This window comes from Uloborus diversus, chromosome 2 (genome assembly GCF_026930045.1).
Source record: "Uloborus diversus isolate 005 chromosome 2, Udiv.v.3.1, whole genome shotgun sequence".
NCBI lineage: Eukaryota > Metazoa > Arthropoda > Arachnida > Araneae > Uloboridae > Uloborus > Uloborus diversus.
Genome location: NC_072732.1, coordinates 217862408 through 217874977, shown reverse-complemented (window position 1 = coordinate 217874977; position 12570 = coordinate 217862408). Strand labels below are relative to the sequence as shown.

At 37.4% G+C, this 12570-nt stretch overlaps 1 protein-coding gene across 1 annotated transcript in view; it reads left to right on the top strand.

Annotated features, from left to right (window-relative positions):
- The window catches only part of LOC129217691 (protein Wnt-16-like), a 216600-nt gene that overhangs the window by 182620 nt on the left and 21410 nt on the right, over positions 1–12570 (top strand). The window contains exon 3 of the mRNA XM_054852025.1: positions 4548–4831. Within this exon, the coding sequence (XP_054708000.1) occupies positions 4548–4831 (284 nt within the window). The remainder of the gene's footprint in view (positions 1–4547; positions 4832–12570) is intronic.

Below are 12570 nucleotides of genomic sequence, written 5' to 3'. Positions count from 1 at the left end.
TGTTTTTAAGCATGCTCTTTCAGAAAAAAAAAATACTTTTAAAATTTTGGAACTGACCCCATTCTAGACACGTAGATTATCAGGTGTATAGTTACAAGCAATTTTTGAATGCATTTCCCAATCTTCTATTAGGTGCAACTTGAAAATGAGTTATTATTTAAGTACACCGAATATTTGTATGCACTTAATATTTATTTTTGCAACTTTATTGATCGATTGCTTTTTACTTATTTGTGTCTTTATTGAATTATTCAGTGAAAACTACGGATAAAAACGATTTGTTTTTGTCCGTGAAGAATGAGACGATTTCATCTGGAAACCTTAAAAACTTGATTTTCACTATCAACGAATTAAGAATATGGCTACAATACTTAGAATAGTGATAATTGATAAAATGAACTAAAATGTACTCCACAAAATTGATATACAAACGAAAGTCATGGTTTCTTTACAATTTAGGAAAATGTTTTGTTCAAAGATAATGCCTTTTACAAGATAAACATTAACTTTCCTTAAAAATACACAGCTTCCTAAACACTCATAATTTTGCCGGCATCAAAGTATTTCCAGAAAAGAACTGTGGGCTGTTACGTAACAAGAATTGGTAATGCCTTAAAAATAGAACTTTTGTATATGGTCCCCAAATGGGGACTGCTGCTGCTGCATTTGAGTCTGGAAAAAAAAAAGAGTTTTAAACTCGTTTTTGTTCACCCATTAAGAGAAGAATGGAAGGAAACCTTGGAACTATGTGACAAGGGGGCCTCGAAATGAATGAGAATGCTATGGTACTGTGTGAAGTTTATGAAAAACCTGTACAATGTACATATTTTATTGATATTAGTCTTCTTTACTAATAATAAAGCTGAAAGTCTCTCAGTCATTAAAGCAGATACAATTTCTGAGAATATAACTGTTTAGAATCAAACAAAAGGCATTTCTCCTTTATCTAGTTCCCACCAAATTTTCTTGAATTCTGCCCCTGCTTGCAGTGACGTAACCAGAAAAAGTTTTAAGGGGAAACATTGAAAAAACAAAAAAACAGATTTTTTTTTTTTTTTTTGATCTGATAGAATAAAAGGTCAAAAGGTGTCCAGTCAAAAGTTTGAAACTTCTAGTTTTGAAAACGAAATTTTAGCTTTAAAAACGCGACTATTGGCCATGTTTATTGACGTTAGGGAGGGAGCTCAGAAACTGTTTCCGATCGATTATTTTTTTGAATAGATTGAAATCAATTCCTTCTCCCCCTGGAAGTTTTCGAAATTGAAGTTTCAAAAACGCAACTTTAGACGAACTTTGAAGATTTTATGGACAGGAGAATCTGGAGCATTTCCCAAGAAAATTGTTTAAAATTATTATTCAAAAACTTTAAGCCCTGTTTTACATTCAGTGCCAATTCCACTTAAATTTTTTGTAAGTGTTGTTTAAAAAACCCATTTTTTTATGATATTAAAGAAAAGCGGCATGGGGACCCTTGCACGAATATTTTTTTTAACTTAAGTCTTAAAACGCAATTTGTAAGGCCATATTTTGTAATATTATGACCAGTGATTTTTCGAAATTAGAGCTCCAAAACGCAATTCTGAGCGATTTTCGATGTTGTTGAGTATTTGTGTGCTTCTCCTTAAAACTTACAAATATTTGATGCAAAAGAATAACATCTTTGCTTAAAACACATATGAAAGTTGGTATTAAGTTGGTACAAGTAAAACCACAAAAAACTCATGAAAAGAATCATTAGATGAGTCCATATCGAAATCTAATTTTGATGTAATTTACTTCGATAAATACATTTTCTATTTATAATCAGCAACTTATTTATTTGTGTTCTTAGTCTGATCAATATGAATAATCAATTCAGTTTTAATTGTTAGTTTTTTATCAAGTGCGATAACATTTTACTAGATAAATATTTGGATTTGTAACATTTCCATTTTTCGAAAAGTTTTTGGGGCATGTTTCACAAATATTAGAAACATGTTCATTGCTTGTCTTTTAATTTGTACTATGAATAGCCCTCTGATTATTCTGTTCATAAATATGTAAGAAATTCAAGTATGCATTATGCACTGATGTTATAGCTGACTTGATTTTTCTGTGTGTATGGGGAGGGGGGGGGGGGGGCGCCAGGAAACTTTCGCCCCGGGCGCCGTCAGAGCTTCGGACGGCCCTGCTTTTGGGTACAGTTTTAAAACAAAAATACTGTTAGTTTATTTTACATTAGAAATAAAATTTACGCTAAATTTGTTTCCTCTTGATGGTGTGTGTAGTCCTGTCTCTTCCTACTTTTTAAAGTGATTTTTTTCCTACTTTTCCTACTTTTTGATTCCTTATTTCCTACTTTTTCTCCCCCAAAAACCACTTCGGGGTCTGTTATCCATTTATGTTACTTCTACTGAACGCCAGGGAATTGACGATCGAACCAGTACCGGTAGATTTGCAATTTTTCTGGCATCATGTTTAGGTTAATACTATATACGAGGGGGGGGGGAACCCAAAAGAAACCGGACTAATGGTGCGATGCCAATTCTAGATGTAGTAGAGTGTTCTCCAGCTAGATGGCTCAAGTAGAGACCTTCACAAACCAGCTGTGCAAGTGGCGTCAGTTTAGGTGATAACGTCGGATCGTACTGTTGGTTTTCTCTGGTATTGTTGCTTTCCGCCTGCGAACTCATTACGGTAGATTTCAAAGAACAAACTGTAAGCTTGAAATTTTGCTTCCTGCTTGAAAAGTCGGCAACAGAATAGCTTACCAAATGCTTCAACAAGCTTTCAAGGACAATGCTATGAACCGTACACAAGTTTTCGAGTGGTTTGGGCGCTTTAAACGTGGTAGCACGAATGTTGAAAATCATGCTCGCTCTGAGCGCGCTTCAACGTCTCGAAATGATGAAAACGTTGAAAAAATCCTCAAAAAAAAACAACGAGAGTCGTCGTTTTACGGCTGACGAAACTTTAGAAGAAACAAGAGTAAGTTGGATCTCGCGCGGGCGATCAGAAGAATTGTTCCTTCACCATGATAACGCTCCCGTACACACAGCCTTCACTATTAACCGCTACTTGGCCTCTCAGGGGTGGCTAGTCGTTCAACGACCCCCGTATTCGCCAGACCTAGCCCCCTGTGATCTTTTTCTGTCCCCGAGGATGAAAAAAATCTGAAAGTGAAGTGTTTTGATGATGTAGAGGCGTTAAAAACGGCTTCGCAACGGGCACTGGACAGTGGACATGGTCAAAGTCAAAGAGTTCCAGGGGAGCTTCTAACAGTGGAAAAAAAGAATTAACAAGTGTATTGCATCTAAGGGGGAACACTTTGAAGGAGACTAAAGGAATTTTGTGAAAAGACTAATAAATAAATATTTCAGAACAAAAATCCGGTTATTTTTGGGTCCCCCCCCCCCTCGTATAAGGTTCTAATCCTCCTTACGGTTGTTGGAATACTTTCTTGTACGAGTCGACTCCAAAACCGGTTGAAAACGAGAAAAGCCAGATGTGCTATAATCAAGCGTTGGCGAGAGACGTTTTCTTAACGAATTGTCAATGTTCGTTTTCAATAAGAAATAAATTTCAACTGAAGACTTTCTCCAACTCTCCGTTAGCGACCATATTGTGGAAGTCATGGTCTGCATATCGCGTTTACAGCCATCTCCATCTACTACGAACTAGATATCTTTAATCTTTCTGCCGAGTGCCAAAAATGCTGGGGCGGACTATAGACTGGAAGGTCTCTGAAACCGCTCGTTCAGATGGCACGACACATTGACCCAGAATGCTCCTCGATGTGCTTGTTGATCATAGACTAATAATAAGAGTAGACCGAGCTTTCCCAGAATTGCTGATGAAAATATTGGTTCATGGATACATTATGTGACTGGTGGGAGGCTTGGCGAAAACTTTGGCAGCATGGTTGCTAGATGGCAACATTATCTATAGTTTGGCACTCGACATGTATTTTAAGACGTAATGTGTTTTCATTATAATTTTTTTTTCCAGCTGCAGAGATTGAACTGTTTTTCTTTTAGTTATGCATTATTTTGACATTAGTGATTAGTTTTTGATCACAGTTTTCAGTAACTTTTATTTCATTCGGAACTGCTACGTCAGCGTTGGCGTGAACGTAATGGCGTAAACGTTTTGCGTTAACGCAAAAATGTACTAATCGGTATCTTAAATTGAAATTGTAGGTAAAAATCTTACCGTTTGCCGATTCTTTTTGGGCGTTTGCATCTTTAATTGCTTAGAGAGTTATTGAAATTGAATAAAGAAAATGCACAATACTATCTACACGAAAAACCCACTATATTAACAAAATATTTACAACTTAGAATAACAAATCTACAAATCCGAAAAGATCATTCTTCAGTGTTTCATCAATTCTATTTATTTTATTTCTCGTTGATCGTCTGCTAAGATCAACGCCCGCTGTTGCTAGATATCCACCAGTCACATGGTTTGGTTTATGAGCAGCAAAAGGGTTGCCATAGCTCGGTCCATTCTTATTATTAGTCTATGTTGTTGATTGTAATCCTCAGACATTTCCTGTGTCGTTTCAGGTAGCCGGGAAACGGCCTTCATCTACGCTATCACGTCTGCCGGGGCGACGCACGCCGTGACGCAGGCGTGTTCTGCCGGCAACCTGACGGACTGCTCGTGTGACGCGTCACGCCAGGGCCAGAGTGGGGGCGAGGGCGCATGGAAGTGGGGCGGCTGCTCGGACAACGTCCGGTACGGGACGCTCTTTGCCCGACAGTTCGTGGACGCCCCCGAGAGGTCGCCACCTGCCAAGAGGGACGTCAGGGCGCTCATGAATCTGCACAACAACAACGCCGGAAGACTGGTGAGTGACTTTTTTTCTTTTGCCTACCTTTGCAACTTTTATGTTGTCAGCAAAAAATAACGCACTTTTTACCAACGATCCATTCAATTCTAGTTCTGCGAGTATTTGTACTGCGTTCACGTAAAAGATGGGCTAAGGTGCATTTAGCGATAGTGAAAGTAAACAAAGCAGTGTGGCACTTGGCGATACCGTTGTGTGCTTGGCGCTGGGAAGATTAACAATAGTGCCGATCAAGGCGAACAAAATCGCCAATCTAGCAAGCAATTAAGGAAAGTGGCAAATGCTGGCGCCAAACAGCCAACCTTCTTTGTTTACTTCCGCTATCACTTCTCCCTGAATGCACTAATAGATGTAATCAAGGAAGTAAACCATTTGGCGGCTTCACCATGTGTTAGGTTTGGACAATAACAAATCATCACCAAGTAGATAGTAATTTCGGTTTACTTTTTTTGTTACAGAGAACATCTCCAACTAGTATGTTGTGGCCATCACGAAACTTTCTTCTATATCTTTCTTGTGAATTCTGATCAATCCCTATGCTTGAAAAGAATGCAATATTCCCAGCAAAAAAAAAAAAAAAAACTTGACGACCGTCCGAATTCCTGAATTCCCGCAAAAGCAAAGCAAAGAACGACTTGAAAGTTATTTTAAAAGCCTTGCTTGAATTAATTAGATGTTTTATTTGTTAACAAACATAAAATGGCAACAGTTATTAATTTTAAATCATTGCGATAACATTTCCGATTATCTCCCGAAAATTAAAATCACGTGAAATAAGCAGACGAGAATATTGTAATTTATCTTTCTTATTGTTGCATTTATAAAGCTATTTTTATTAACACAAAAAAAAAAAAAAAATCAGACCCCCATGGAGCGATTGGCGCCAAAATTGAAACAACGCCTATTTACAAATAGATTCACATTTATTCCAAATTTCATCCAGAACGTAGCATTACTTCTTGAGAAATGGCACTCACAATGAAAAAAAAGAACATTCGATTGCGCCACCCCCTTTTCAGTTTTTGACACCAAAATAAAATCAGCTCTTATACCCACTAAGGTCTACTTGCCGATAAATTTTTCTTTCATTCCGTTCATTATTTCTTGAGATACAGCAGTCACAATTGACGACAAAAAACGTTCTATAGCTCAACCCCCGTTTGAGTTATTGCCACCAAAATTGAATCAGCACCTGTTCCTGTTAATGGCAACATATGGTCCAAATTTTGTTTGATTCCGCCAGTTACTTCCTGAGGAATAGCAAGCACGCGTAACTCAAAAAACGTCCCATTGCTCCACCCCCCTTGGAGGAATTCGCGCCAAAAACCAATGGGCACAAGTTCACATAGGGGCACATATGTGTACCAAATTTCGTTCGATTTCGTGCGGTAGTTTTTGCTGTAGAGCGGCCACAAAAAACTGGTCACACACAGACGTGACACACACACACACATACACACATACATACACACACACATACATACACACACACAGACAGACAGACATTTTCCAAAAATAGTCGAAATGGACTCAGCACACCTCAAAACGTTCGAATCCGTCAAAATTCGAAATTCGAAAATTTGCACGAATCCAATACTTTCTTCTATATATTAGATATAGAAGAAAGTAAAAATGGCAAACTCTCTGGCATCCCATTTGTTTACTTTCGGCCCATCTTTTCCCTGAACAGAGTATAAATTTATTATGTAGTAAGTTACCGCCCTAAAGCCAGGGCTAAGGCAGAAATACTTAAAATACACCGCCAGCTCAGTTATTCCATCCGAGGACTGCAGTTTCGTGCTTTTTAGCACTCATCGCCCCGGAATAGGAATCACATGAGCTGGAGGCGAAAAATCTCTTAAGGGAGCCAAGAGAGCCAAACAAACTGGTAGCTAATGCAGAATTAGCAAACCAGATGAGCGACCGCAGCAATGGTGCGGTTCAACTCAAAGATTGATGGCAAAGCAAAGGTATTTTGTAGTAAGTTACCGCTCTAAAGCCAGGGCTAAGGCAGAAATACTTAAAATACACTGCCAAGGGAGCCTTGGCTCCCTTAAGAGATTTTTCGCCTCCAGCTAATGTGATTCCTAATCCGGGCTGATGAGTGCTAAAAAGCACGAAACAGCAGTCCTCGGATGGAATAAGTGAGCTGGCGGTGTGTTTTAAATATAAATTCATTATTCAGTGCTAATAAATAGCCTTGAAATACAAAAGAATGTCGTTGGCATCTATAATTGTTTTGAACATGCGTAGGTTTTATTTAAACGTATTGTTATAGGAAGAGCACTGAGAACGAAATAAAGTATGAGAAAATGTGCATTTTCACAAACTTTCGAATCAGGAGTCGAATAGGTTTTGAATCTGGAAAATACGATTAAAAATAAATCAATTCCAATAAAATATTTTGCCAAATGAATGTTTTGTCTTTTCTTATACAAAAACTAAAAAAACAAATTCCAAACGACGGCTTTTGTAAATGAAAAACAGAGGTTACAGGTCGCAAAAATAACATGATAGTGAATATCGGAGAATTCTTTAACGAACGACTGATATACAGTAACAAAATTCAACTCGCTACCCATCAGTGGATCAGTTTAGGAATCCAGACAAATATCTTCCCCTTTCAGAACAGTTGGTATGTATTTCCTCGTCTGAAATCGACGAATACGAGACCTGGAGGGACAGCTGGCAGTGTAAATTGCAACTCCCACCTGTATTACGCGAAGGAGTACCTCTTGTAGGCATCTCCCACTCCTCCAATCTCCGTGGGAAGCCGCAATGAATTATGGATGTTCGCAGTCTTCGCCTGATTCTTAATTGCATCAGAAGATGCTGGCAAGCTGCTGTAACAGCACATTAACCGCACTCTGACAGTGCCGTTGTTACCTCTCGTTAATGTTCGATCGAATCTGCATTTGTGAGATGCAAAAGAATAAATAAAAACGAGATGATGTGTGCATCACATGACTTCCTTTTACTCCAATTTAATGTCATTTACCCATTATTGGCAATTTTAATTGGCACCAACAATGGCCAAATTGAAACCAAATGAAAAAAAGTCGCCAAATTTGTCGCCAAGTTGACGACAAATCTTGGCGACCAAAAAAAAAAAAGCGATATATCGCTAATTGTCCAGCAAATTAGAACATCACTTGAGTTTACATCGAAATTAACAATGATTTCCCACCAAAAAGGGACAAAAGACCCCCCCCCCCCTTAGGAACATCCGAATGCAACCAAAAGAGAATGAGCAAAACTAGGCCCCACTAGGAGTATACGTACCAAATTTCAACTTTCTAGGACATACCGTTTTTGAGTTATGCGAGATACATAAGCACATACATACGTACATACGGACGCCACGAGAGAATTCGTTGTAATTAACTCGGGATATTTCGACTGTCTTTAGGTTTCTAGGCATATATCCACGTGTGTGGCCGGGTCGAAAAAAAAAAAAAAAACTCAACATTCATTCAGGGTGAGAAAAATAGAAATTAAGGCCGATTTTTGAGCGAAATTTTTTTTGAGAATACAATACTTCCTTTTCTGTAAAAGGAAGTAAAAATATTAGAACGGATGAAGAAAATAGAATAGCTACTGTGAAGTGAAGGCAGCTTTGCTACATCTGTCTCGGCATCAAAAGTTAAGGACAGTACAGTAGGGTGGGTCAAAAATACACGTAAAAAAAATTTCTCCTGGATAACGGGACACCCCTCAATATTTTTAGACTTGTGGATAGTAATAATACAGTAGACCCTCGACTTACGCGTGGTTTACGTTCCACGGAAATGCCGCGTAAATCAAAACCGCGTAAATTGAGACCTAATTATAGTGTCAAAATAGGGGTTAGGTTCCATAGGTGATGGAAAATAATATTTCATTTTAGCGATGACTAATTTTGTAATAAGTTTGTTTACTTATATCGATATATATGCACAACATGCATAAAGAAAACATGAACTAGTTTTGTGTTTATAAAAATAAGCTGGCTATGATAGTATTTTGACAGCCATTAAAAATTTTTCTCTGTAGTTCTTTGCAGCGCATTAACGCATCCATGATCACTTGCGTCATTTCCATGATAGAATCTTCCTTCACTAACAAATCAGAAAGATCATTTCTATTGTCTAGGAATGGCTCAAAATTTGCAATGGGAACATTTTTGGTATTGTGTCACCGACGTCGGTATCCTCGTTGGTTTTGGCCTCCTTTGTCACTCCTAAAACCTCTTCTTCAAGTGAGTTCTGAACAGTGTGGGTTGAATAACTTTACTTCTAGAACGAGCTCTGGAACTCTGGAATCGAACACATAAAATGTCTCCAGTGGCTCAAGCTCGATTATTAGCAAGCAAAAAACAGTTTAAAATTGGATTTTTTTTTTTTGGATTTTGAAAGAGGGGAAATTTTATCTGTTTGCATACCGCGCATCCGCGTAAAACCGAAACTCACCGCGTAAAATAAAATAAAGGTGTCAAATTTTAAACCACGTATAATCGAAACCACGTAAAATGAACCCGCGTAAAACGAGGGTCTACTTTACTGGAAGAATTTTAGCTTTCTATTTCAACTGAAAGAGGGCGCTCAACTCCCTCCCCCAAACTTCATAAGCATGGAGAAGGAGGTTAAAAAAATACTGTAACAGATCCAGTGCGACTTCCAACTTTCTTGAAAGGACGACATAGTTCTTGAGAAAAACACAGGAAATTTATTTACACTATGTACAGGAAAGATCGTCAATAACTGCTAAATTAATCATCAGCAATTAAGCAAATATCAATCAACACCGTAAACTCAACGGTTACACACGTATTTTCATCCAAATACGAAAAACAACACAGCGAAATGCCTCGCAATAAACAGAGCTAATACACTCTCAGTACAAATTCTCAATCCAAACTGACTTTTTATCATGCGTAACGGCTTTTTATACACATCGAAAGAGAACTCTCAAATATTCCACAAGATTCCCGAAAATCGTAGACCGTTATTTTATTTCCATTCAATAATTTTATCATTCAGAAATGAGGAGACCGTATACTTCAGCCGAATGTACGGGGGCTGTATATTTATTACAAGAAACTATTTACAGGTTACGTTACTACAATAATTTTAGATGAAAGATAATTTAATAAACGCCAAATTTAGAAAAATTAATCACAAAAATAATTAACTATCTACAGAATTTGTAACAATACATTGAACTGAAAAAACAATGCAACATATTATAATATATACTAGTAATATGTATATACATTGCAATAAATAATTATTTACGAAAAAACATCAGGGAAAATGAATTGTTTCGAAACTTGTGGCATTTTCTATACTACGGCTAATGTTAAATTAAGGGGTCATTGAGCATCCTGTTAAAAAAAATTGAGTAAGAAGCTAAAGCTTTTGCATTTTAATACTATTAGTAAGTCTAAAAAAAAATAGGGGGTGTCCTGAACTCTAGCTGAAAAAAAGTTCTTTTGAACCACCCTGTGGTAGTTGGTAACTGAAGCTATTATTGGTTTTACACTGCCTGCAGCTGCAAGGTAACATAGCCTGTAGTTTCAAAACGGCGATATATGATGGTAAATACATTTTTACCGGTTTATACTGTTAAGGGTTCTGGTGCAGCTTCCACTTTCTTGAAAGGACGACACAGTTCTTGAGAACAACACAGGAGATTTATTTACAGTATGCACAGGAAAGTACGTTAACAACTGCTAAATTAATCATCAGCAATTAAGCAAATATCAATCAACACCGTAAACTCAACGGTTACACACGTATTTACATCCAAATAAGCAAAAATACAGCTCAAAAGGCTTCACAAAACAGAGCAATACATGCCCTCCAGCGTACCGCTGCAACGATTCACAAGCAAAAACTAACTCGAGACTGATTTTTTATCATGCGGGACGCTATTTATTAACATTGAAAAGTGTCCACAATATTCGAAATGCTTCTCGAAAATCGTAGACCGTTATCTTATTTCTTTCCATTCACAAATTTTATCATTCAGAAATGAGGGAACCATATACTTCAGCCGAATGTATGGGGGCTGTATATTCATTACAAGAAACTATTTACAGGTTACGTTGGTACAATAATTTTAGATGAAAGATAATTTAATAAACGCCAAATTTAGCTAGATTACGACAAATTAATCTCAAAAATAATTACTACTTACAGAATTTGTAACAATACGAATTACGACTACTAGGTAACACGTGGACGTATAGTATCTTGAGACAAGAGATTAGCAGTGGTAACGACTACGACACAACGTAACTATTTGTGTCTTGAGATTTGAGGTACCTGCGCGGCAAAAAAAAAAAAACCTTCAGAATGCTTCTGACCCAATTCTTTCTGATTCTTATGTAAAATGGCCGCCTAAATCCAAATATAACCCCTTTTCCCCCCATAACGTTCCACTTTTTAGTAACGGCTAGCCTCCCCCTTTTTTTTTTAAATTTCCGACAGTGTTATTGCCATTTTTACTTTCTTCTATATCTAATAGAAGAAAGTATTGGATTCGTGCAAATTTTCGAATTTCGAATTTTGACGGATTCGAACGTTTTGAGGTGTGCTGAGTCCATTTCGACTATTTTTGGAAAATGTCTGTCTGTCTGTGTGTGTGTGTGTGTGTGTGTGTCACGTCTGTGTGTGACCAGTTTTTTTGGCCGCTCTTCAGCAAAAACTACCGCATGAAATCGAACGAAATTTGGTACACATATGTGCCGCTATGTGAACTTGTGCCCATTGGTTTTTGGCGCGAATCCCTCCAAGGGGGGTGGAGCAATGGGACGTTTTTTGAGTTACGCGTGCTTGCTATTCCTCAGGAAGTAACTGGCGGAATCAAACAAAATTTGGTCCATATGTTGCCATTAACAGGAACAGGTGCTGATTCAATTTTGGTGTCAATAACTCAAACGGGGGTTGAGCTATAGAACGTTTTTTGTCGTCAATTGTGACTGCTGTGTCTCAAGAAATAATGAACGGAATGAAAGAAAAATTTATTGGGTATAAGAGCTGATTTTATTTTGGTGTCAACAGCTAAAAAGGGGGTAGCGCAATCAACCCGTTCTTTTTTTCCATTGTGAGTGCCCTATCTCAAGAAGTAATGCTGCGTTCTGGTTGAAATTTGGAATATATGTGAATCCATATGTAAACAGGCTTTGGTTCAATTTGGACGCCAATCGCTCCAAGAGGTGTTGATTTATTTATTTATTTTTTTTTTGTTGCGAGTAAAAATAGCTTTATTAATGCAACAATAAGAAAGATAAATCGTAATAGATTGTCGTCTGCGTATTTCTCGTGATTTTAATTGAATGAAAATGATCGGAAATATTATCTCAATGATTTAAAATTTTTAACTGTTGCCATCTTATGTTTGTTAATAAATAAAATATTTGTAATTAATTTAAGCAAGGCTTTTAAAATAACTTTCATTTTTCGCTTTTTGCTTTGCTTTTGCAATAATTCAGACATTGGAATGGTCGTCAAGTTTTTTCGTGTGAAATTTTGTTTTTGTTGGGAATATTGCTTCCTCATCAAGCATGGGGAGGGATCAGAAAAAAAAAAAAGAAAAATATAGAAGAAAGTTTCGTGATGGCCACAACATACTAGTTTTTATTTGGAAGGGAAAAGGAAGCATCACATAAACCATTAACATTCTTCTGAAGGCCTGGTGAGGTACTAAGTTCAAAAGCATGAACATTTGGAGCAAGTTGAGAGACTCATGCGGGTATT